Source organism: Temnothorax nylanderi, unplaced genomic scaffold, assembly GCF_030848795.1.
Source record: "Temnothorax nylanderi isolate EJ_2023f unplaced genomic scaffold, tnyl_v1.0 TNYL_tig1082_pilon, whole genome shotgun sequence".
In the NCBI taxonomy this organism is placed as follows: domain Eukaryota; kingdom Metazoa; phylum Arthropoda; class Insecta; order Hymenoptera; family Formicidae; genus Temnothorax; species Temnothorax nylanderi.
In genome coordinates this window covers 1-27,618 of record NW_027250144.1, presented here as the reverse complement: position 1 = coordinate 27,618, position 27,618 = coordinate 1, and the positions used below count along the sequence as shown (strand labels likewise).

The 27,618-nt window shown below is 33.2% G+C and overlaps 1 protein-coding gene across 1 annotated transcript in view; it reads right to left on the bottom strand.

Moving 5' to 3' along the window:
* The window catches only part of LOC139786579 (osmotic avoidance abnormal protein 3-like), a 36,074-nt gene extending 10,930 nt beyond the window's left edge, over positions 1-25,144 (bottom strand). Inside the window, exons 1-6 of the mRNA XM_071725730.1 lie at positions 25,054-25,144; positions 17,758-18,047; positions 14,185-14,661; positions 13,470-13,779; positions 12,715-13,097; positions 11,794-12,308 (exon numbers count right to left, since the gene is read on the bottom strand). Coding sequence (XP_071581831.1) covers positions 11,794-12,308; positions 12,715-13,097; positions 13,470-13,779; positions 14,185-14,661; positions 17,758-18,047; positions 25,054-25,125 — 2,047 coding nt within the window. The 5' untranslated portion in view covers positions 25,126-25,144. The remainder of the gene's footprint in view (positions 1-11,793; positions 12,309-12,714; positions 13,098-13,469; positions 13,780-14,184; positions 14,662-17,757; positions 18,048-25,053) is intronic.
* Between the last annotated feature and the right edge of the window lie 2,474 nt (positions 25,145-27,618).

The following is a 27,618-nucleotide window of genomic DNA, read 5'->3' as shown; positions in this document are numbered from 1 at the left end:
AATTCTATACTCCTAGCTGTTTCATATATAATTCTTTAAGATTCGGTCAATTAATTCCCGAAAAATTGGAAAAATTTCGGTACCGGCTTCCAAAAAATCGGTGACGAAAAATTATATACTTTATAGCATTCCCCGGAAAATTCTACCCCTGTTTCATATATAATTCTTTAAGATTCGGTCAATTATTTCCCGAAAAATTGAAAAAATTTCTGAACCGGTTTCCAAAAAGATCGGTAACTTAAAATTATACACATCATGGCAATCCCCGGAAAATTCTATTCCTACTTCATATACAATTCTTTGAAATTCGGTCCATTAACGAATGAGTAGTTCGCCGACAGACAGACAGACAAACAGACAGACAGACAAACAGACAGACAGACAAACAGTCGGGTTTTATATTATAGTATGATATATAATATTGAAAAAACTGTCTAGTCGTTGGAGTCAGAGAAGTAGTAAGCATTTTGTGTAGGTTTTTTGGCAAGTTTCCTGCGTAGAGCTGACTTTTTCTTTATATACGGTGGCATCAAACTGATTTTGAGTTCGTTGCAAAATCAATGTGATGAGTTTCTTTTGTCCCCTCAATTCTTTAACCTTTTTTTTATTTGGGGCCTTTACTTTATCCTCGGCAGCGTTTGAAATAGAAAATACTCAATAATTTAAGACAAACTCATATATTTAACTTGACGTGTATTTTTAAAATAAAAATTTGGTGACGATTCTTGAATCGCAGGATGAAGTAGTTGCTCGTAGGTCACTTTTTTACGGTAGCGAGTGAGAGCCCGAACATTTATTCCAAAGTTTAACACTGTTTTTACGAAAAGATTCTCGCTCAATTTGTAGTTACGCACCATTATCTATTTATAAAAGAACAATTCGTCATTGAAGTGTGGACACATTGCCCCATCAAAAATAGGACAGATAGCCCCGACCACGTTTTTCAGTCTGTAACATGTTGCCAATTTTAGATAATGCGAAATTAAGATTTGACGCTTCTCACACCTGATAACTATATATTAATTGATAATATTATGAATTGCTTACTTTAATTTGAGTTAAACTACTGTCGCACAGCAAATTTTTCGACCGTCGAAAAATGTGAATAATTGTTTTCGCTTTTCTTTTAACGTATATAGCGTCTGCGAGAGGCATCGCAAGAAAACAAACAACATTTAAATATCTTACGTAGGGCATTTTTCAACTACTTGTTACAATGGTAGAGACATCTGTCTCTTAAAACTTGAGATAGCAGTACTGTGGACACATAGCCCCCGTAGACAAATAGCCCTGGTCTCCCCTATATATATATATATATATATATATATATATATATATATATATTTTAATAGAAAATCAAAAGTGAAGCGTGGCATCGGTTTGTCTCAACAGCTTCTTGGAGCAGACTGCGATTTTCTTAAGTAACAATAAATAAATAATTATTCAATTTCATCGCTACAATATGATAATATATTCAAGTCATATAATAAACAAATATTTGTTATAAAATAAATATTTATTTCGTATATGTATTTTTACGGAATTTTATATCTATTCTAATTATACAGGGTGTTCCGGGTTAAACGGCCAAACTTGAATTTAAGATCACAAAACAAACAAAATTTCCTTTCGAGGTGCTCGCAAACGCTTCGTTTAAGAGATGTTTACTCCTGAAGTTACAGAACTAGGTATTGAGAATAATTAATTTCAAAATAATGTAGGTTTATCCTCTTTATTGCTTTACAGTACTCAAAATTTACCGTAATCAAAATTAAAATAATTATCCTTTTTACTGCTAAACAGTAATCAAAATTTACAATAATCAAATTTAAACAATTATTCTTTTTACTGCTTAATAGTAATCCAAATTTATAGTAGCCAAAATTAAAATAATTATTTTCTTTACTACTAAACATTAATCAAAATTAAAATAATTATTCTCTTTACTTCTTAACAGTGTTGGGCATATATTTTAAATAACAAATAAAATATTTTATTCGTTATTCGTGAATAACGAATAGTTCGATTATTCGTTATTCGAATAACAATCACAAGTAATTTATTCGTAATTCGTAATTTTTATTCGACAATATAACGAATAAAAAAATAGTCGATCACGAAAAATGATGCACCAATGGAAAATTAATGTTTACTTTACTCGTAAACGTAAATTATAATTTATGAATTAGTATTTTTAATATATTAAAAATAAATTTATACAAATAATTTATACGTTAAATTTACAATTTTATAAATTTTTTAGAATAAAAAAATTTATACGTTAAATAAATTAAAACGAAGAAATTAAATAAAGGACCCTGCACAAACCTTATGGATTTTGGCCTTCAGTGAAATTGGCTGAAACTGTAATAGACTAGTTGGTACATGGGGCAAGTTGGTACATGGTAATTATTGTGAAAATGACAAAAGATAATATTATATAAAAAATATAGTAGGGGAGACCGGGGCGAAGTCGTCACTATTTTTTTCATGCCGATTTTTAACAACAAAACAAATAATTTTAATAAAATGTGGTATATTATTGTAAAGAGTGAACCCTTAACTACAAAATTTATAAGGACATTTTTGGTCTACGTCGCTTTTTTCAACTGGTATAGAGTGAAAACAAAAAATTATATACTTTATAGCACTCCCCGGAAAATTCTACCCCTGTTTCATACATTATTCTTTGAAATTCGGTTAATTATTTCCTGAAAAATTAGAAAAATTAGAAAAACCGGTTTCCAGAAAATCGGTAACAAAAAACTATACACATCATGGCACTCCCCGGGAAATAGTATGATAGTATGATATGACTAGACCACACTGCCGCCTCCTTCCTCCCTATTTCATATATATACTTCTTTAAGATTCGGTCAATTATTTTCCGAGAAATTTGAAAAATTTCTGAACCGGTTTCCAAAAAGATCGGTAACGAAAAATTATACACTTTATTGCACTCGCCGGAAAATTTTACCCCTACTTCATATACCACACTTTGAAATTCGATCCACTAACGAATGAGTAGTTTTCATAACCGATTTTTTTGAAACCGGTTTCCAAAAAATCGGTAACAAAAAAGTAAGAATAAAAATAAAAATTATTTAAATAATTCAGCTTGATATCTCAAAATTTGCGGAAATTAAAACAATCACGTACATTTTTTTAAACAAAAATCGGACACCCCTTTATTATTAACAATTTTTCTAATTTTATTACATTCTGATTCATTAATGAAAAATTATCCATTAATGAAAAATTAAACTTATCCTCCAAAAATTAAAAAAATTTTGGCACTGGTTTCAAGAAAACGATCTATTAATACTTATTATTTCTCTAAAAATTTGAAAAATTTTGAAACCGGTTTCTAAAAAATCGGTAACGAAAAATTATCCATAAAAAAAATTCAGCTTGATATCTCAAAATTTGCGGAAATTGGAGCAATTACGTACATTTTTTTAAACAGAAATTGGAAACTCCTTTATTATTAGCAATTTTTCTAATTCTATTAGGGGAGACCGGGGCAAACTCAACACCGGGGCAAACTTGACACTAGGCTTTTTGCCAATTTAAATATATCGTAGAAACTTGTCTTTCCTACTGTAAATGCGTCTTTATGTGCCAGTATTGTAAGAAATAAAAGGTGCGTATTCATATTTCCCGGCAACTGGCGCTGCCTGCTATGTACGAGTAGAGTTCCTCTAGTAAGAGTTAGGACACCATCCGCCATTAATAGGGAATTATGCGAACGATCGAGAGAGACAGCAAGAGACAGCCTCCCCACTCGTACTTTTCATGGGTCTGTGTCTCACTCCCACTTATAGGTTTGTCTCACTCCCACTAACGTCTTCTCTATAAATGGCGGAACCAATCAGGAGTCAGACCGGGGTGTCCTAACTCTTACTAGAGGAACTCTATGTACGAGCGTTGGGGTAACCTCGCCGACTAGAGGCGTTAGTGTCCGCGCTAGCCAATGAGGTTGGCGAACAGCTGTGATTGGTCGAGAGAGCTGAGGCGATACCTCGCGCGCGTTAACGTGAAAATGTAACGGTCGTGTGCAAGTTCGAGCATGTTCTGGCTCGGTCCGGGCGTGTTCTGAGAGAAGTGTTCGAAATCCCGAAGCGATCGGACGTGCGTCGGAGGGCTTAGGCCTATTGTACATCTTCCCGGCGTTTCTCCGTAATAAACCGAATTGATCGTAAGTCCGTGCAAAGGGCTTCACGCGTTCAATGTAACGAGAGGAAATATACGGTTGATAATTAAAGTGTTATCCGAGACGTATTTCATCCTCCTTCCTTTCCGCTCGTATCCTACGTATTCTTCGCGACGTTTAAACTCGTGTTACGTGGACGGAGCCATCCTGAACCTCTTTCAAGATAGTTAACCAAATATTAACAATCAAGTAAATTACAGTATTATCAACGGAATTTGGTAACATTCTGAGTTATAGTGTAATTTTTAACGCAACATAAGCGTTTTTGATAGTGAAAAGTAATTTTTCTGATCTCTCGAAAATGTCTACTCTTTCATCGAGCTTTACTCTTGCGATTCTACCGGTAAGTGATTTTGATGGGAAATTCGATGCTTTATACGAATCCAATAATACTTTTTGCATATTTTCAAAATTTTTATATTTTTGGAGTAACAAAAGTAAAAAACGACGTTCGGGGCAAAGTCGACACGCTGTTTTATTGGCTCCCAATAATAAACGATGCTTGTGATGGCCCATGACAAATGTGTGCGCACGTGTAATCGCGAATTTACTTGCATAAATTGTTTTTCAGACATGAGTTTAGATGAAAATAATTAAATGTTCAACAATTTTTGTTCTCATTATTTCCAATGATTGTTTTACTTAATTCCAAATTTTTGTATTTTCTAAATACACGATAAACAAATGTATATTTAGTTTCAGACAATAAAAAATAAGTTCCAGATCAAATTGTGTCGATCAGGCAAAGTGTCGAGTTTACCCCGGCATTTTTCAATTTGAAAATTTGTCTTTGCGCCACTTTTCCTTTCCTGGGGCAAAACTAAGCGACGTACATACAGCAAAATTTCCTTAAGCAATTTTGTACCTGAAGGAACGCTCTTTAAATGTGTACCATTAAATTTGCTTGAAAATTTTAATTAATTGTTGAAAATTGCCTTTGAAAAAATTGTGTCGAGTTTGTCCCGGTCTTCCCTACATTCTTTAGTTCTTTCTACTCCTATTTATACTAGTCTATACTATTATATAAAATTCTTACGGGTGGTGTGTGTTTGAACGTTTTTAACTTAAAAACTATTGGACTGAATTTTTACCAAAAGTATATAAAATAGGGGTAGAATTTTCTGGAAAGTGCTATAGAGTGTATAGTTTTTTGTTACCGATCTTTTTGGAAACCGGTATCAGGAATTTTTCCAATTTTTCGGGAAATAATTGACCGAATAAGTATTGTATATAAAACAGGGGTAGAATTTCCTGGGGAGTGCCATAAAGTGTATAATTTTTCGTTACCGATCTTTTGAGAAAATATTAGAAAAGATGATAAAGAAGAAAATTGTAATGTGGATGTGGAGGCTAATAACAAATTAAAGTGTAGAAAGGCTGATAATCATGAATAATAATTGTACAATTATTTAATATAATTATACTGAATAAAAAATATATTGTGCAATTTTAAAAGGAATTTTTTCAGTTATATATATCTGTGAAAGGAAAAACATTTTATCTAATATAAGATTATCATTAAAAATTTGGATAAATGGAAAGAAAAATTTGCACATTCATGATTTTGCAATCTATATAGATAAGATTATCATTAAAAATTTGGAATTGATATTCGTAATTTGCATCGCGACCGAGCAATCTCAAAATTCCCGAAAAAACATTCGGGTAAACCAAGGGATGATGTCGCTGATCGGTAAGTGAAATATCGAGAAAGCAGAAATGACTCAATAGTGTGAAACTCGAGTAGAAAAAGACCGGTTACGACATGTTTAATCCATGAAAACATTTATGCGGTCCGATTTGAAATTAGAGGCATTTAGTTATGATTCAAATTACGAATATCAATTTCATCCGAGAGTAATAATTGGGAAAATGGATCCAATATGTGATCATTGTCCAGCAAAAAAGTTTAAAACTTAAGGGGTAACGCCATTCTAGAGTCCCAAAAAAAGCCAATTTTTGATAATTTTTTTCAGAAATACAATAATCATAAATGAAAATCGGTTTAATTCTATTTATTATCTATATATTAAAGTATAAAAAAAATTTTTATTAATTTTTTATTGACAAAATGGCGGCGCCAGAGCCATTGATCCAAAGTGCCTTTTTGCGGAAGTCGTCTAACGGGCGGAATCGAAGCTCCTATAATTTCTGAGTTGGAACAAAAATTCAAAGATTTTTGAAAAATATATAAGATTTTCTATAGAAGTATCTATGGGAATTGCGAAATATCATTTTATGTAAGAATGGTGCATGTTGGAAAAAAATGTTTTATTTTTCGCTAAAAAATTTCGCACAAAATTGTTTATAAAAAAAAGTTTTGTTCAACTTATCGCAAAATCCATAGGTAGGGTAGACCGGGGCACGTTGTCACACGGGGCACGTTGTCACATCGGCTTTATTTAAAAAACTAATAACCAGAGGGCAGCACCCGTCATTCCCAAAACGTGTTAGTGTATGCCCATCTTTGGTGTGTTTACAGTGTTGAGATTGCTCCAGCCGTGTTGACGTAAAATCAACTTGAAAGTTTTTTGCGACCGTAAGTAAAATTTTATTGTCTAACATTCAACGTACTGGACATGAAGCTTATGTTTTTTCAGAATAGACCTTTATATTATCTTAAAGTATGTACTTTTACCTACCGCGTGCAATACCTAACCTTATGAATATCTCAAACGTGTCGGCCATGAGGCTGTTTGGAGTAAAAAAATGCCCTCGGGGCACGTTGTCACGAATTTTAATGTCATAGGTGCAATTGGGATATGGTGCGCTCCTACAAACGGAAAACTGCGAGAGCCGCAGTAGTCGATCTAGAAGTAATTCGTCTTGCTGTTAACGATCAATAAGTTGCGCATTCGAGTGGAATTTTTGTATTTAGATTAAGACGAAAACTTCGTGCTTTTTGTACTTTTTTGAAATAAAATAAATGTTTCTGTGAAGGATTTTACTTTTTTACATTGCAGCGCACTATAATATATTGATATTTACGTTGAATATAGTTTGGATAACATTTTGCATGCAATTACATTTGATGTGACAACTGTAGAGTAACAATCACACAAAATTCGATACTGTCCAATTGAAGCTGAGGGTTCACTCGAAATTTTGGCATATCACAGTACTCTCAAATATTGAATGTAAAAAATACAAAAAATATTGAAAAAAATGTGTGACAACGTGCCCCGGTCTACCCTACTTCTAAAGATAATGTTATTGTAAAGTTTCACTCAAAATTTCAAGTCAATCGGATAAAAGGTGTTCGAGTTCTGATTCCGCCCGATTTTAAAAAAGCGATTTCGAGAAAAACGCGTTTAAAGTTTCAGTTAACATTCACAGATGCATTCCGCGCCGGCAGACGGATTACGAAAAAGGGATAATAGAGATTTTTCCGAGCTTTGAAACCAAGTGTACCTTATTTCTAAGACCTTAAAACATCGTTTAAGTAAAAAAAATTTTTTTCGATTTTGTGAAAATTCTAGTGTCGTTACCCCTTAAGCACCTAGAATGTGTTATTCATGCGGAAAAGTTAAACTACCGTCTTTAAATCAACCACCCGACACACTCCTTATGTTTGTCCACAATAAGGATATTGAAACACAAATGAAGTCGTTTTAAGAAAAACGACTCCCGGGCGAAGCCCGGGTAACCACCTAGTTTCATATACAATTCTTTGCGATTCGGTCAATTAATTCCCGAAAAATTGGAAAAATTTCTGATACCGACTTCCAAAAAGATCGGTAACGAAAAATTATACACTTTATAGCACTCTCCGGAAAATTCTACCCCCGTTTCATATATAATTCTTTAAGATTCGGTCAATTATTTCCCAAAAAATTAGAAAAATTAGAAAAACCGGTTTCCAAAAAGATCGGTAACAAAAAACTATACACTTTATGGCACTCCCCGGGAAATTCTACCCCTATTTCATATACTTTTGGTAAAAATTCGGTCCACTAACGAATGAGTAGTTCGCGGACAGACGGACAGACAGACGGATAGACAAACAGTCGGGTTTTATATAATAGTATGATTCGCGGACAGACGGACAGACAGACGGAGAGACAGACAGACAGACAGACAGACAGACAAACAGTCGGGTTTTATATTATAGTATGAAGTATGAAGTATGATATATGGAAACCGGTTCCGAAATTTTTCCAATTTCTCGGGAAATAATTAACCCAATCTTAAATAATTATATATGAAATAGGGATAGAAAGAACTAAAGAATGTAATAGAATTAGAAAAATTGCTAATAATAAAGGGGTTTCCGATTTCTGTTTAAAAAAATGTACGTGATTGCTCCAATTTTCGTAAATTTTGAGATATCAAGCTAAATTTTTTTTATAATTTTTATGGATACTTTTTGTTACCGATTTTTTGGAAACCGGTTTCGAAAAAATCGGTTATGAAAAATTATACACATCATGACGTCTGTCTGTCTGTCTGACCGCGAACTACTTATTTGTTAATGGACCGAATCTTAAAGAATTATATATAAAACAGGGGTAGAGTTTTCCGGGGATTACCATAAAGTGTATAATTTTTTGTTACCGATTTTTTGGAAGCCGGTACCGAAATTTTTCCAATTTTTCGGGAATTAATTGACCGAATCTTAAAGAATTATAGTGATCTAGATTGCCTGGAGATCGGTATTTTCTCTTGACGTTATTCGATGCGGTTGTAAATGACAACGTTTTTAAACAAGGAACACCTAAACAACAAGGAAACAAGGAAGAATTAAAGAATGTAATAGAATTAGAAAAATTGTTAATAATAAAGGGGTTTCCAATTTCTGTTTAAAAAAATGTACGTGATTGCTCTAATTTCCGCAAATTTTGAGATATCTGATTAAGCTGATTTTTTTAATGGATAATTTTTATGGATAATTTTTTGTTACTGATTTTGGAACTGGTTTCCAAAAAATCGGTTATGAAAAATTATACACATCATCGCCATCACCGAAAAATTTGAAACCGGTTCCAAAATTTTTCTAATTTTTCAGGGATGGCGACGATAAGTTTAATTTTTCAGTAATGGACGTATTTTCTTAAAACCGATGCTATTTTTTTCAGTTTTCTATGCCTTTTTAAAAAAGTCTGTATGTGTGTATATATTCCACTCGCTAAGGATGATTCAAAAAAAGGATGTGTGGTGGAGGCCAATTTTTCATATGGGTTTAATATTTCATTAATGTACCAATTTTTGAAAACTGCAGGTGCTAAAATTTTTCTGATTGCGAACTATTCATTCAATTAATTTACCGATTTTCTTAAAAACAGTGCCCAAATTTTTCTAATTTTTTGAGAATGGCGAAGATGTGTATAATTTTTCATAACCGATTTTTTGGAAACCGGTTGCAAAATTTTTCTAATTTTTCGGGGATGGCTACGATGAGTTTAATTTTTCAGTAATAGACGTATTTTCTTAAAACCGGTGCTATTTTTTCAGTTTTCTATGCCAATAATAAGTATTAATGGACCGATTTTCTTGAAACCAGTGCCAAAATTTTTTTAATTTTTGGAGGATAAGTTTAATTAATGGATAATTTTTCAGAGGGTAAAAGCGCGCAAAGCGCGGGCGAAAAAAAAAGAATAAATGAATTGATATTAAAACAGAAAGGCAGCAAATGTAAAACTAAACCCGGTAGAATTTTTAAACAAAATAGAAAAAAGGAGGAACAGAAAGAAAATAAAATGAAAGAAAATGAAAGAGAGTCAATAATGGCGGGTCAGCGGAGGGTAAAAACACGCGAAGCGCAAGCAAAAATAAAATTTAAAGACTTTAATATAGGGGATTACATTTTTGAAATATTTGACAATATGCTAATCTGCATCTATAATATTATCTATTATTTATTATTTATTAAAAAAGAATTCGATGATGTAGGTTAGAGTTTGAGGAGAAAGAACATCAAATTTGGTGCTCCTAATTAATGGGTGAGTTTGGGGAGAGGGGAACAGATTTTGAGCCCGCGCGAAGCGCGGGCGAAAAATCTAGTATATATATATATGCGTATACACATATACGCACACATATCGCTCATTTGCTACTACAACAACGTAACTTAAAAATTGTCATTTTAGAGTTGTTTGCAAAAGAAAGGTGAGAATTTAATATATATTGAATAAAGAGCTAATACACGGAGAAAAAGTTATAGTTGCTACAACAGAATAATAATGTTATTTTTCGTTCATCAATGCAAAAGGGTTATGGAAACCATAGTACTCTGCGATTGAACTGAACTCTCACAATCAGTACTGTACCGTGCAACTATATCTTATAGATCTCTCAACCATACTATTTATACTGCAGACTGCCACTTTAGAGAGAGTACCAATAATCCTGAGGTAACTATATATGAGGGTATTGTAACCGAATGTTATTTATAGTAAGAACTATACAATTATGAGAACCGTACAGATGAGCATATCTTAGCTACATTTAATGTAATATCAATGTAACTTGAATTCACATACATTTCTTTTTTAATCATAGAAAATGTTGTTGTAACAACCGTAGCAATTTTCTCCGTGTTGGGTTGGTTACACGGGGATGTTTTTTAGCCGGTGCAAGCCCGACATAACCCTGGAGACCGGCTCCAGGGTATGCATTAGGCATTTTCATCCCCAACGCAAAACAAAAAAATATATATATATCCGAGGTACGAAAGTAATGCCTCCTGATTTTTTTTTTCAGAAAATTTTATTCCTGGAACTTTTACTGGGTGTTTAGATGAGTTTAATCTTACATCTTTATGGTGTACATTTATTATTTTTCCACATAATAATCATCTCTTTCTATACACTTTTACCATCTGTGAATAAGACGCAGTATACTCGTACGGTAAAAGTCTTTTGCTTTTATTTGTGAAAGCTCGATCAACACTTTTCTTTAGCTCATCGTCACTCGTCTGTAGAATTTGACCTGACAAAAATTTGAATAATGAGGTTTTTCTTCTTCATGACAACGCACGGCCCTACATCAATCTGCGGATGAGAGAGGCAATTGCTGAACTGTAATGGACTGTTCTTCCTCATCCTTCTCATAGTCCGGATCTGGCGCCTCTTCGGCCTATTGAAAGATACACTTTGTGGACACCAATTTTTAGATGCCGATGAGCTAAAGAAATGTGTTGATCAAGCCCTTAAGAATAAAAGCAAAGACTTTTACCGCACGAGTATACAGCGTCTTATTCACAGATGGTAAAAGTGTATAGAAAGAGATGGTGATTATGTGGAAAAATAATAAATGTGCACCATAAAGATGTAAGATTAAACTCATGTAAACGTCAAAGTTCCAGGAATAAAATTATGTGAGAATAAAATTAGGGGGCATTACTTTTGTACCGACCCTTGTATATAGCTAGATACTCTTATTCCTCTACAGTTATTACTTCAAAATTGCATTAAAAAATAATATAACAAAATTTTAATGGTTCAAAACATTCAAGTTTATTCTCTAGAAAACTTTGTTTTTTTTGAGTTGTGTCATTGTTGCAGCAAATAAGCGAATTAAATAGTAGCGTACACATAAATATAAACATATAATACTCGCGCGCGCATATGATATAATCTTACCGAAAGTCTTCGCTTCCCTTGCGTGTGCTAGAAGAGTATCCACTCTGCTTCTTCGAAAATAAGTGTTCACGGCATTCCAGCCGTTTTTTTCCTGTATATCTCGTCTACCGTCTTCTTCGTTATCGTTATCTTGATCACTATCATTCTCGTCATTGCTACTATTATTATTATTATTGTTATTGTGATCCTCCTTGGAGGAAATACCGGTGAGGTGAAGAATATCCGCCCGCGCCGTGGGGGCGGCCGGAGGTAGAGGTATATGAGGGGACACATCCGGCAAGCGCCATCGTCCTAGCTCATCGCACCAGGTCGCTGCCTCTCTCATCGCTGCAATATCTCGAAAGAGGCAGCCAGGACGAAGATAGGGTACCATGAGGTCGCACAATTGGGACGTTAACAGTTCTCTTCGAAGGAGCTCGCGACGTTCGGCGTCCCAGGATGCCTGGAGATCTGCTGCCTCAGCTTCTAATTGTTTTACTCGCTTCGCCATCTTCTTCAGTGCATCTTCTGTCGATCTGTTATTTTAAATATAGTGATCAATAGTGATCATTTATTTATTATTAATAAAAATATACTTATTAAAATTTATAGAGACATAAATAAGTTGTACATAAAAAAGACATAAAAAAGTGAATATTTTGTTTTTCAATCTCGAGCTAGTATTTCTTTTTTTCTATTATATTTATATTATTACTATCCTTCATCTGTTATTCCCTTTTAAACATAATTTTATTTTACATTATTCTGTTTGAATATTACTTTTTTTAAACAAAAAACAATTATTTTTTTAATGATTAAATTTTTATTAAAATAGAAAAAAATAACGTTTTAAAATATTTTTTAAAATAGTGCGGTTTTTCAAATGATTTTAGTCTTCGGATAAATTATATACAAATAAACATTAATGAATATTGTACAAACCTCAGTTGGCCGTATACTTGGAAGACACTACCATTGGCATCGTTGGCTTCCAGCGCCCCTACAAGAACTTCTAGCTTCTTTCTTCTTTTCTCCCTCCTTTTTTTCAGTTCCGCATTACCGATCTCTTCTCCACCAATCGTCAGTTTCTCCAACCTTCTTAGAACGTCTTGTAAAGCTGCCTCTCTTTTCTTTCTTCTTCTTTCCATTCGTTCTTTATCCAACTCATTCATCTTCTCACATTCTTGACTGAGATTTTCAGTTTTGTCAATATTGTTCGTCATGTTTAATCCCGATTCGTAACGGAATTTCAGAGCTTCTAGTTCCTCTTTTAGTTTTTGAGCTGATAAATTTGAACTCTCGCACTCTTTCCGTAGCCTCTCCACCTTTAATTATATTTATATCTTTCTTATTGTTATATATTGTATGTACAATTTGTATCGTGTATGCAAGTGAAAAGTATCAAATGTATTTTGAAGTTAAATTAAAAAAATATGCAACTCTTTTTTTACAAAGAAATAGATAAATAGAAGATTGTTTATATGTATATTGAATATACAAATTATATTCTAAAAATTTATAATTAAATTTATATAAAACTATATTAGCAATATATAATTAATAATAATAACAATAAATTTATAGAATGACTGTACAAGAGATATTTGTAGAATAATTAATAAGAACATTTATATACATATATATATATTTGTAAAATTAAAAAGTATAATAGAAAAATTATACGATTATTGCATCACCTCGTCGGAATATTGTTTCTCTCTTTCTTCCTCCGCATCTTTTTGGAAGTCCGATCCAGCGTTTAATGGGTCGCTGCAGTCAAGCAACTTCCTTAAACGTTGAAGTTCTAATTGATATTGTCTAAGAAGAGCGTCTTTAGGGTCTTCATTGACGATCGGCTTATTCTTGATGCAACGAGCTCGGGCAGCATAGCGCAGAGTGCTGAGGGTCTCTTCAGCGTCGATGTCACTTGGGCTTACGCAGGCGATCATCAAAGTTCTGGCATTCCCACCCAGACTGTCTCGCAGCAGTCTCGTCAGTTTACTATCTCTGAGAAGAATCATAGTACCTTTAGTTTATAATTATTATTAATAATAAATTTTATTTTGTTCTTTTCGATAATTTGTAAAATCTTAAGAAAGTGGAATCTGCGTTAAAGAATTATGTGTGTGTATAAATAAGTATAATATTATAAATAATATTGTATTTTATTGCATAATAATTAAATCATCTAAGACAGATAAGTCAAAATTGAATTGCAATTGCAGTGTTTCTTAATTCTTATGGGGTTTTCAACGTTTGGACATAATTTTCAAATGAGAAAGTTAAGTAAATACAATTTTTGATTATACGTAAATAATGTAAAATGAAAACTTCATCAAGTAGTGGTGTAAATCAGAAAAAATAAAACTGAAAGTTCATGAAAAATTATGTAAAAATGATTTTGCATAATACCTGTAAGGGACATGTCTTCCATTTCCGGCAGCTAACGCACTAATGACATTCCCTAATGCCGATAAACTCAGATTGATACTGGCAGCTTCTTTCAAACGATCTCCCGTAGCTCCAGTCCTGGTTTGCCTTTCGGATCCAGCTAGATCGACTAAATGCAATCGACCTCTTCTGATAGCATTACCACGTTTATCATCGTCATTGATGGCAATCGCCTCGAGTGACAGAGTTAAAACAGCATGACTCCTCGAACTGGCAGCGTTCATCTTCGTCGCGGCTGCGGCTCTCCTTTGATCGCCCTGTTGAACCAACGCGGCGCATTCGGTCGCGTCTTTGACGGTGACCTCGCGCAATCCACCCGCGACGTAGGTACCTTTCGTAGGGTCCTCTTTCAGTGTCAGGGTTTCCCCAGTGTCGTCTTGTAACAAATCTCGTAATCGCTCGTTGTAGATCTCGAGGTAACTGAGCAACGCCAAATACCTGAACGTAGAAAATGTAATAATAAGCATTTGAGAAGAAATATATAATCTATATAATATGTAAAGAACTTTTATATTTCTCTCTTAAAATTGAATAACTTTTGTATAAGTTGTTTTCGTTGTGTAAATCGATTCGTGTTTAAACAATATGATTCAAAACACATGTTTGTCCTTAAAATTCCTTAATTCTAATCTAACGATTTTTTTCTTTTCTAAAATTTTGTACAAAGCTTAGTGTAAAAAGAAATAGTTTGCTTATCACAGGTTGGGTATACAGGGCGCTGGCGTGGGGGAGGGAAGGTTCCACGTAAGCGCCCTCGTCTGATTGTGAGTTGTGATGTTGAGTGCCGTCCTTGCCTATCTCTTGTACCCGACCTGTGATAAGTAAACTATTTCTTCTTATAATTTAAAAACTCTAAGCTTTAAACAAAATTTTGGAAAAAAGTCGTCTCAGAATTAAGTCAGGAATACGACATTTCAAGGACAAACGTTGGTTCTGAATTATCCTGTATATGTTTTGTTTCCATTAAAATGGAATATTGTGTATTATATATTTTCGTAGAAATTGATTTAGGAGCAGCGTTTGCCTTAGATGATTTCAAAATCATTTGAGTTGAAAATAAGATGAAAATCCGTAAATTTATTTTAGATGGGGTAAAGATAATTTTGTTATTAATTAATCTAGATAAAAAATAAAACAATTATCGTGATTTATCTAGATAATTTTGTTTATCAGACTATTTATAAAAAATTATAAAAAAATACACAGATTATAAAAGATATATTAAAACAGTATTCACAATTTTATTTTCAGTTTTTATTTCTCAAAAATAAAAGTTTTTGAATGTTTTGTCTGATAAGCGATTTTGACGTACACTTATTTGCTGTGCTAAATTTAAAAGGCGTTCTACTGGCACCGGCGATGTGGCAGGGATGTATTATATTTAAGAAAGATGTTTTCAACATTTTGAAAATTTATAAGAGATTGGAGTTCTTTTAATTCCATTTATTCAATTCCAAATATGAAAGTGCTTTGATGTTATCTCTAATAATTGTTTATTTAATATTTTCATTTTTTTCAATATTGTGGAAGAAATCCTCTCTGCTACTACTAGAAGTTGATCTATTTTCGAGTGTAATGACATTTTTGTAGTGTAAATAATTTACTTCTTTCAAAAATGTGTCTTTACACAATTTTATACATAGGGTAACTCCGGTATTTACGCCGCACGGGGATTTACAGCGCAGAAGTCAGAAAAAATAGAAGGAATGAAGGTATTTGCTCGCAATTATTTTGTTATGTGCCTTTATGCCACATTAGTATTGTGTTGTAATTTCAGTACTTTACTGTTAATATTAACGAAACCATCGTGAGTTGAATCGATTTTTCAATGTAGTAAGTAGCGCGATCATATATTACGACTACGTAAAATGATTACTGTAGGGAATACAAAAGGTTTAATGGTTATTTCATGATACATAAGTGTAGAGGGATAGTAAAGGATGGAATACAGCAAAATACAAGTGCATAGTTCGTGTATTCTTTGTTTAGCTTGATATCTTCTATATCCCACCTGTTTAGGATATATAACATTTTTAGCGTGCGGGATTTATGCCATAGTATAAACACTCTGTAAAAATCGAAATCTCCTATGTGTTCTTTTTCCTTTTTTTTTGGCTCATATAACAATAACCTTTAATGCATCTATCGTTCGTCTACTTTTTTTTTAAACATTTTCAGTTTTATAATTTGTTTATTATTCTTACACCTTAATAAACTTTTTACACATATTTTATAACTTATTATGTCATTTTATTGCCTTATTTATAAACATTAGGAGAGAGCGGGGCTAAACCGCCAACGGGGTTGAACCGCCAAATCAAATATCTCGGAACCTGTATATTGTGCGAACTCGCTATTAACATTGTAAACGCTGCTTATGGTACCCATGTGACCAACGGAGTTTCGGCAGGTTACCTGCCGTGTTATGATTTTTACGAGGGCAAACGTGTTTTCGGAAGGTAAAAGTGAAATTTTCTGCGCGTGGAAATATTGTAATATCTGCAATAATGTTTGCTCTCCAAATCTCGAGGTACGTGATTATAAAGAGTAATGCATGCTGAACACGAATCCAGTGTAGTTTTTTCATTATCGTTGATGTCTAATATTTCGTGGGCGATCAAACCTGAAACTTATGTTTGGGGCTTATCCGCCAGTAAGCACCCGGGGCTGGTCCGCCAGTCTCGTCACTGTGGCGCGCCGGGCGCACGACTTCAGCTCACGGCGATTTCAGGTTAGGTTTCCCTCGAGCGTAATTCTGTCTTCCCTTGCACGTGCGTCAGTTTGTGTAGGAGGGAAATGGTACGCACGTATCGTCGCAAAACGAGTGTTTTGGCCGACCGAAAAGATGGCGGACCGTTGTTTTCGAGATCGCTCACGTTCACGGCACGTCGGCGAGGTACGGCGAGGCACGGCACGGCTCTGAGATCCCGCGATTTCCGCGCGAGAGTTGACATGCCGCGCGCGCTGTAGATCGTCCCGACTCCCGGCTGCAGTAAATCGTCGTTGTTGGTCGTTGTGTCAGTGACAGTCGTGCGTGCGACCGCATCGTCCAGCGTTCGCCGCATCGTCTCGGCGTCATTGTCGCCGCCGTTGTAGTGGTGGTGGTGTCGGTGGTGGTCATCGTCGTCGTCGTCGTCGTCGTCGTCGTGGTGGTCGTGGCCGTTGTCGTCGTGGTGGTCGTGGCCGTCGTCGTCGTGGTGGTCGTGGCCGTCGTCGTCGTGGTGGTCATGGCCGTCGTCGTCGTCGTCGTCGGCGCGTCGAGGAATCGGCGCGAGGACGCCGTCGAGTCGGTAAAATGGTCGCGCTCCACCGCGAGCTTTTCTAACCCCCCTGTCGCTATTTATCGCTCCCCCGCGAGAAACGCGGCTTGGTTAGGTTGCTCGAGGGTCCGCGCTGATCCTATGGCACCGGAACGCCGTCACGCGTATTCCCCGTGGTTGCCCGCGTTGACAATGTGACGTGCCGTTGGGGAGTTTACGATTTGGTTAACCTCTGTATTCACGTGCAATAATTGTTTAAGAGTTTGAAGAATACCTTGTTTCGGAACTGGCGGTGGAAGTCGCCTCGAATAGATGTTCCAATGCACGTTCGATGAAGCCTCGCATTGTAAATGATTTCCCGCAACCAGTTTGACCGTAAGCAAACACAGTGCCATTGTAACCCTCTAAGACAGCCTCAACGATTACGGAACCTACATCTTCGTAGACCGACTCTGTTGTAGCGGACGGGCTGAATGTAGCGTCGAATTGGTAGACTTTTCCACTTCCACTGGCGGTATTTTCCAACGTGCAGGATTTTGTCAGCGGATCGATCGTCACCACGTTCTGCGACAAACGTGTCAGTGGAAAATACACATATGATAAGAATCGACAAAAGATGATAAATCGATGTTTCCTATTTTCCGCACTATAATATCGATCATTTTGCAGAACAAGAGAAAGTAGATCTAGAATTTTTTAATCAAATTTTTCATAATGTAAATTTTTAATAGAATTTTCAATATGATAGCATTTTAAATTATATTTAATGTAGAATGGTATTATCAAAATCTTTCATTTTTTATATTATAATGTCGACCTTTAACTGTTTAAATTTTTATTATTATGGGTTTATCTTGATTTAGCTTATCAGGATATTAATAATAAAATATTTATTAAAATCATAGGAGACAAAGCTCTTTTTTCAATGCTTATAATTATAATACAATTAATGCAAGAGATTGAAGTTATCAATGAACAGTAACAAAATCGCCCGGGAAAAAAAATCTCTTATAATGTCTTATGTGCTCATATAAGAAGCGATCTTATATGATCGTATATGAATTTTGGCCTGATAAGAGCTTAATGGTCATATATGATTATATAAGATTATATATAATGACATAGGTATATATTTAAATAAGTTTCAGAAAATTGTTATTTTCAAATGTTATTTTTTAAGTGTGCCACTTGATTCTCTCCTTCTTAACATGCCCAATATTTTTTTTTAAATTTTTTCTTGACTAAATATTTTGCCACCTTAGGGTGTAACTCCGGTATATACGCCGCACCTGAGAAAAACTTAATTTATTGAGTACTATTTACTATGTTTAAGGCAAATGAATTATACCAATAAAAACTTTATATTGTCTACTACCATAAAACAGTTAGAAATATGAAATATTTATTTTTTGTATTCGACAAAAAAACGTTTAGAAACCCTTGCATTTTTGCCATACATCCCATAGAAGTGGGATATAAGACATTTATGGGTGAAATATACGCTTTATAAAAAATTACAAATAATGTTTACAAATAAGGCAATAAAATGTCATAATAAGTTACAATATAAGTTTAAAATGTGTGTAAAAAGTTTATTAAGATGTAAAAATGATAAACAAATTATAAAAGATCTTAAAAAGAAAATAGAAGAACGATAGATGCATTAAAGGTTATTGGTATACGATCCAAGAAAAAGAAAGAAAAAGATCACATAGGAGATTCCGATTTTTATAAAGTGTCTGTACTGTGGTAAATCCCGCATGCTAAAAATGCCGTATATCCTAAGCAGGAGGGATATACAAGATATCAAGCTAAACAAAGAATACAAGAGCTATGCACTTGTATTTTGCTGTATTCCATCCTTTATTACCCCTCTACACTTATGTATCATGAAATAACCATTAAACCTTTTACATTCCCTACAGTAATCATTTTACGTAGGTCGTAATATATGATCGCGCTATTTACGGTGAGAAATCGATTCAACTCACGACGGTTTCGTTAATATTAACAGTAAAGAACTGAAATTACAACACAATACTAATATGGCATAAAGGCACATAACAGTGTAATTGTGAGCAAGTATCTTTATTCCTTCTATTTTTTCGGACTTCTGCGGCGTAAATCCCCGCGCGGCGTAAATACCGGAGTTACCTTATACAATTTAAATTTGATCATCCACGCCATTTTGGATGGGCAATGTAACGGCCCCAAATTTGTACCCAAAATTTTTTTTTTAACAAGACCTTTTAAATGAGGTGGATATTATAAATACTCGAAACTATTATACCCCCCCTCTCTCTCTCTCTCTCTCTCTCTCTCTCTCTCTCTCTCTCTCTCTCTCTCTCTTGCCATTTAAAATTTTCGAGATGTTCTCTTCCGTTATTTTCGAGGGAAAAAGAGGTGGAAAACATTTCAACATTTTTCCATATTTTCCGCCGTTCTTAAAATACAAAGCAGATTTTAGAGACACCCTGTACAGACATAATAAGGATAATGGAATTAATAATGACATATATAGAGCGACTCAATGAAATATGAGATAATTCTATGACATTACGATGCATTGAAATGAAAATTGTCGAGTATAATAACGAAAAATACGTTCGATAATTGGTCAATTGAAAGTACGATGACTCACAAATGCGGCAAGTTTCGTGGAATAACAGTTCCGCGAATAAGAAACTCCACGAACGAGAATGTGAAATATTATCGGCTGCGAAACTCTTGGACGGAACTATAATATATGTCGACCTACGATAAATTATGTGATTACTCGTACAAAGTTGTGGTAAACGATTTGTTGAATGACTATACACATACTATACACAAGTAATGTACTAAAATATTAAAAGAATTGATGTAACGCAAATAAGTTAATGATAATAGTACTTAATACTGTTATATTATTTATAAGATTTGCTATATTAAAACCTCTAAAAATTTTGGACTGAATAAAAAAAAGATAGATTTTTTTTTATCTCGTTTAATCTCTTTTTTAATCAAAACTTTTACAAAATACCAATGCAAATAACTGTAAACTAATAATTATATGTATATAATTGTAAATCCTGGAGTTATTTAATAAAAGAAAATAATAATAACGCTATAGTAATAATAATAACATAATCATAATAATAGTAACATAATCAATAAAAAATAAAAAAAGTAAAATTAAATATAAACTAAATTAATATAAGAACAATAAAAATAGCTATATAAAATTAGTAAAAAGTAATAATAATCATGTAATTTTAGCGTGAAATGCATATCGAACTTCTTTAGCGCTAAATGTAGAGTATGACATAATAACGTTCCGATCGTTGATAAGAATGTTAGAATGTGCATTGAGACACACTGTCTCCCTTCACCTGGATGGACGTCGCTTCATTGATATATGTAGCGAAGCTAGCTAAGTGAATGCTGTAAGTGAATTACGGTAATATGGATTACGTATGTCGTGCATAAATTATTTAGCGATCGACGAGGACACTGCGTGCATGAGTACGCGCTATCTATCCGTCTAATCCGTTATATCTATTCCCGTGTACATAGTATAGTGCCTTAAAAATATAAATTCTCTTTTTAATAGAAAATAATTAAACATTACAAATAAAATAATTTATTTTTTTTGTGTCAAATAAAATATAGTATAATATAAAAATAGTAAAAACAGCAAAATTTGAATTTTTTTCAAAAGCTGTGTAGGAAATATTTATTTATGTAGTTTCAAATTATTATTAATAAGAATTTATATCACTTTTGTCAGCTTTTGTAACTTTAGTTTTCAGTATTAATTACTTTGAGAATTATAGTAATCTTAGTAATCTTTATGTATACAAAGTAAAATAATAATAATAAATTTTAATTAAAATTAAAGATGAAAACTTATTCTATTATGAAAAGGTTAATCTTACATTAAAACTTCTCATAGCTCAGTATCACATAAAATACAATATATTTTTAAGAACATTTAATTTAGTAAATTAATTAAATATCATTATATTATGTTTCTTTAATTTAAAATAGTTTAGGGAAAAAGTAAACTTTTAAAAAAATTCTTTGGTCAAAGAAATTAAGGAACTGTGAAAACTGTATTGCAATTCTTGGGATATTGTATAATTACGAAATTACAAAGCAAAAATAAAAATTTTATTCAGAGTTTTGATGCGCAAATTAAGCGGCTGTCTTTTTAAAATGGAACGTGCAAAGTGCTAATCGCGTGAGTCGCAACGTCTCTAAAAGCAGGAAAGTGTGACGGTACATCTATGTGTGTGTGCACGTGTATACCTGTACAGAGCTTGTGTCGTCATTTACAGGAAAGATGGTAGAGTGACTTGGCCGGACTATCGATTTGGCACATATTCCACTCGCCATCGATAAACGGCTTATAAATGTGGTATTGTTTGTATTACATGCAACTGCCACACAATGATGTTATAATGGATAGAACCTCGCAATTTTTAACCTGTTTTCTAAAAACCTAGTATAATAAGCTAATTTTTATAATCTGGTTATTCGAAATAAGTTTTATTCATAATATATAATTATGATATAATGTATAATTAAAATAAAATAGAATTATAATACAAATGTTATGTATTTCCTAAAATTTACATAAAAATAAGTAACAAAATAAGTAATCTACATAAAAATAAGTAAATTAAAGATTATAAATAGAAGTCTTTATTTGCAATCTTTATTTACACATCTTTATTTACAAATATTTAATATTTTGTTACTCCTCCTCTATGTTTTATAACTTTTAAAATACACTTTATTAAATTTTTCATTAGTTGATCAAATTTTTCATAGTTAGATGCAAAAGTGCTTTATCCCACTCTTTTAACATTGCCATAATTCTTCTTTTCAATTGCATTTTCGCTTTTAAACCTTCTCTCTCTCCCTCCTCCCAGTAAGACCTACTATTTGTTTAATAAGGTTTTGAAGTCAAGACTTTATGATGGCCAATATAAGAGTTTGACTTTATTTTGCTTAAATTATAATTATAATTTACTTCTTTTGTGGCCATGAGAGAGCATTATCCTGTTAGAAAAATAATTTTTGATATCAATTTTCAAAAAATTTCTTTACAGAAGACTATAAAATTTCTTCCATGATATAACTGTGTATATAGTGGAATTCATTCATACGCTGAGAGCTAATAATTTTTGACATAACTGTATATATGTACATACATGTATACGTAAATGTATGAGTGCGTGTGTGTCTGTATGAGGAACGTGTATACACACGCGCGCGTTGACCAGCACTCATTACATATATATTATATATATATATATTATACATATATATCATATGTAATTTATCATGTTTATATTTTTATGTTTATACTTATACAGGGTGAGTTTTATTTCGTGTGCCAATTATTTCAGAAAGTATTGGTTTTTGGAAAAATGTATCATGTAAAAGTTGGAGGGTTTAACATGGACCAATAGGGTAACTCCGGTATATACGCCGCAGCTAAGGGAAAGTTAATTTATCGAGTACTATTTACTATGTTTAAGGCAAATGATTAATACCAATAAAAACTTTATACTGTCTACTACTATAAAAAAATAGAAATATAAAATATTCATTCTTTGTATTTAATAAGAAAAACTTTTAGAAACCCTTGCATTTTTGCCATATATCCCAGAGGGGTGGGTTATATGACATTCATGGGTGAAATATACGCCTTATAAAAAATTACAAATGTTTATAAATAAGGCAATAAAATGTCATAATAAGTTACAAAATGTGTGTAAGAAGTTTATTAAGATGTAAGAATGATAAACAAATTATAAAACTGAAAAATTTAAAAAAGAAAATAGAAGAGCGATAGATGCATTAAAGATTATTGTTATACGATCCAAAAAAAAGAAGGAAAAAGAACACATACGAGATTTCGAGTTTTACAAAGTGTCTGTACTATGGCATAAATTCTACATGCTAACTTGCCGTATATCCTAAACAGAAGGGATATACAAGATATTAAGTTAAACAAAAAATATAAGAGCTATGCACTTGTATTTTGCTGTATTCTATTATTTACTATCCCTCTACAGTTATGTATCATGAAATAACCATTAAACCTTTTACATTCCCTACAGTAATCATTTTACGTAGGTCGTAACACAAGATCGCGCTTCTTACTACAATGAGAAATCGATTCAACTCACGACAGTTTCGTTAATATTAACAGTAAAGAACTGAAATTACAACACAATATTAATATGGCATAAAGGCACATAACAGAATAATTGCGAGCAAGTACCTTTATTCCTTCTATTTTTTCTGACATCTGCGGCGTAAAACCTCGCGCGGCGTAAATATCGGAGTTACCCTAAACGATCTTAGTAGATTTTGAGTCCAGGGCCCGTGTTGAGCCCATTAGAGCCCAGTAGGGCCCAACACGAGCACTGGATCCAAAATCTAATAACGTTTATTGGTCCATTCTAAACCCTCCAACTTTTATCTGATACATTTTTCCACTAAACTAATACTTTCTGAAATAATTGGCATACGAAATAAAACTCACCCTGTATATAGATATACGAGGAAAAAAAAATTACTTAATTAAACGAGTTAGAAAGTATGTAATTTTAGTCAAATGTACTCCAATTATACCTAGAACGAGAGATCCGCAAAGGTATAAGAAACTTGATGCCTCGCTGCAGCGAAAAGTGCAACATCCGCGCGTGAAGGAACATGTGCGCATGTTTTGATGTGGTCGCTAGGTTACAATACGCTCGATATATGACAATAACGCTTTTCACGCGACTTTGTCTGACTGAAGATGAATCAAAAGAAGAACTTAATTGACTAATGAGCCTTAAAAACTAATATTAATTATAATATATGTCTATAAGATGATATACATGTATATGTATATAAGATAAGCAAATAAAAGAAGATATAAAAATTTTAAAAATTGATGAGAACGTAGTGTATATATTTCAATATAAATTATGATTCGTTCAAGAAATGGCATTAAAATAAATGAAATGTCACGAAAGATTAGGATATATGTCTCTCTCCTCTCTGTCTCTTTCTTATCTCTCTCTCTCTCTCTCTCTCTCTCTCTCTCTCTCTCTCTCTCTCTCTCCTCTCTCTTCTCTCTCTCTCTCATCTCTCGCCTCCCCTCTCCGATCTCTCTCTCTCTCCTCTCTCCGTCTCTCACTCTCCTCTCTCTCCTCTCCTCTCTCTCCCTCTCTCCTCTCTCTCTCTCTCTCTCTCTCTCTCTCTCTCCCCTCTCTCTCTCTCTCTCTTTCTTTCCTTCTTTCGCACATGTTCCCTCCTCTCTCCTGTCTCTCTTTTCTCCTTCTTTCTCCTTCCTTCTCTTCTTTCCTCCTCTTACTCATTTGCTCTTCAATCTTCTCCTTTAATTTTTTTCAATCTTTTTTCATTATTTCTTTGTTGACTAAGATAAGTCACATTTTTGCCAATTAATTATTTACTGTCGTAATACTTTTGTATAATAGTAATAAATATTAAAATTTGGTTTTAAATTTGCATTTAGTATATGGATAGTAAGTGGGACGACACTTAGTCGGTGTATCTGACATACCTGACATCCTTGCTGCAATTCTTTGTTGGACATAGGCCGACATCTCACCGCCACTTTTACAGACTCGGACATCTAGAAATGGTAGAGAATTGTCTTTAATCAATTTAATATTCTATTAAAATTACTATGATAGAAGTCCTGTTTAACTTATTTTTAATGTACAAAAGTGAAAGTACTATTTGTGGAAAGCTATTTCTTTGTTATAAAACCTTCTTTTCCATAGTAGCAAAAAGAAAATGCAAAATTACATGTAATGCAAGAAAAAAATAGTATTATGATAATTATCAACTTGTATCGTTGCTTTATTTAAGCTATATTATAATGAAAGCGAAAGGTAAACATTGCATATTAAAAAATACAATAAAAGAATTAATGAGAGTTGTAAAAAAACACGTAGAATAGCTAATATAATTCTAATATAATTTGATTAAAATATGTACGCAATGTGCTTATGTGTTATTTACAATTAATAGAAATAAATGTGTTTATTATATATGAACAGTAACTTTTCAAATATATATTAAGTTATCTATTGTCTTTTTCTTTAAATAAATAAAATAAATTAAAAAATTGAGATAAAATAATGCAACTGTTAAGTTATATACAGTGTGTTTAAAAGAAAGGGTAAAATATTTTAAGAAAATTTAGTATGTCCAAAAACAAGTCGAAAGTCTTAATAAAAATGGGTCCGCAAATGAGCCGTTTGCGAATAAAGCCAGGTCGACGAATGCGGTCTTATCAACAAGTTCGGTTGCACCACGATTTTCAATAATTATGGCTTTTTACACCAAGAAATGGCAGAAATGGGAGATATTCATTTTATGTATGGTCGTGCTAACGGTAATGCCCTAGAAGCGCGTCGTCTGTTTAAAAATAAAAATATCAAAAACAAAAAAAGAGCTTATTTGCGGCTCCATGTTTATTAAGACTTTTTGTCTTGTTTTTAGACATACTAAATCCCCTTAAAATATCTCACCCTTTTTCTAAACACCTTGTATATGTATATCATAGAGTCACCAATCGAACAAATATGTCTCTTTGAGGTATCTTATATCTAGGGAAAGTCCGTAGTTATAATCAATTCTTTATTGCAATTTATTCTTATCTTTACCTATATCAAACCTTTCCACAATTTTTAAAATATTAAGCGCATTGATAGATATAGGGAGACCGGGGCAAATTCGACACCGGAGCAAACTTGACACTAGGCTTTTTGCCAATTTAAATCTATAGTAGAAACTTGCCTTTTCTACTGTAAATGCGTCTTTATGTGCCAGTATTATCAATGGAATTTGGTGACATTCTAGTTGCGGTGTAATTTTTAGCGCGACATAAACGTTTTTGATGGTGAAAAGTAATTTTTCTGATCTCTCAAAAATTTCTACTCTTTCATCGAGTTTTATTCTTGCAAACCTATATGTAAGTGATTTTGATGGGAAAGATGCTCTATACGAATTCCGGTAATAGTTTTTTTTGCGTATTTTCAAAATTTTATGTTTTGGAGTGACAAAAGTGAAAACGACGTTCGGGGCAAAGTCGACACTACGCCGTTTTATCGGCTCCCAATAACAAACGAGTGCTTGTCATGCAGTCATATGGCTCATGACAAATGTGTGCGACACGTCCGATCGCGAATTTACTTGCATAAATTGTTTTTCAGACATGAGTTTAGATGAAAATAATTAAAAGTTCAACAATTTTGTTCTCATTATTTTCAATAAATGTTTTACTTAATTCCGAATTTTGTACTTTCTAAATACACGATAAACAATGTATTTTTAGTTTTAGACAATAAAAAATAAGTTCCAGATCAAATTGTATCGATCAGGCACGTGTCGAGTTTGCCCCGGCATTTTTCAATTTGAAAATTTGTCTTCGCGTCACTTTTCCTTTTCTGGGGGCAAAAACTAAGCGACGTACAGCAAAACTTCCTTAAGCAATTTGTACCTGAAGGAACACTCTTTAAATGTGTACCATTGAATTTGCTTGAAAATTTTAATTAATTGTTGAAAATTGCCTTTGAAAAAAATCGTGTCGAGTTTGCCCCGGTCTCCCCTATCCACTAAGCAATATAATGTTCTCCTTTAGTAGACAGTTTATTTACAAAGTCTTTTTAACATTTCTTCTTTTTATATTCATATTTAGAAAAACTTGTAAGAATGATAAAAATATAAAGCATTGATAAAATGCTTTGCATTTTTTCACTATTTCGGAATAATTTCTTCTTTACAGAAAATTTCATTACCTTTACTTATTGTCCTAAATATCATACTATTATATAAAAACCCGACTGTTTGTCTGTCTGTCTGTCCGTCCGTTGGTCCGCGAACTACTCATTCGTTAGTGGACCGAATTTTACCAAAAGTATATGAAGTAGGGGTAGAATTTCCTGGGGAGTGCCAGGATGGTGTATAGTTTTTCGTTACCGATTTTCTGAAAAACCGTTTTTCTAATTTTTTTTTCAAACTTTTTTCGGAAATAACTGATCGAATCTCAAGAATACGTATGAAACAGGGGTAGAAATTTTTCCCGGGGAGTGCTATAAAGTGTAATATTTTTTAGAGA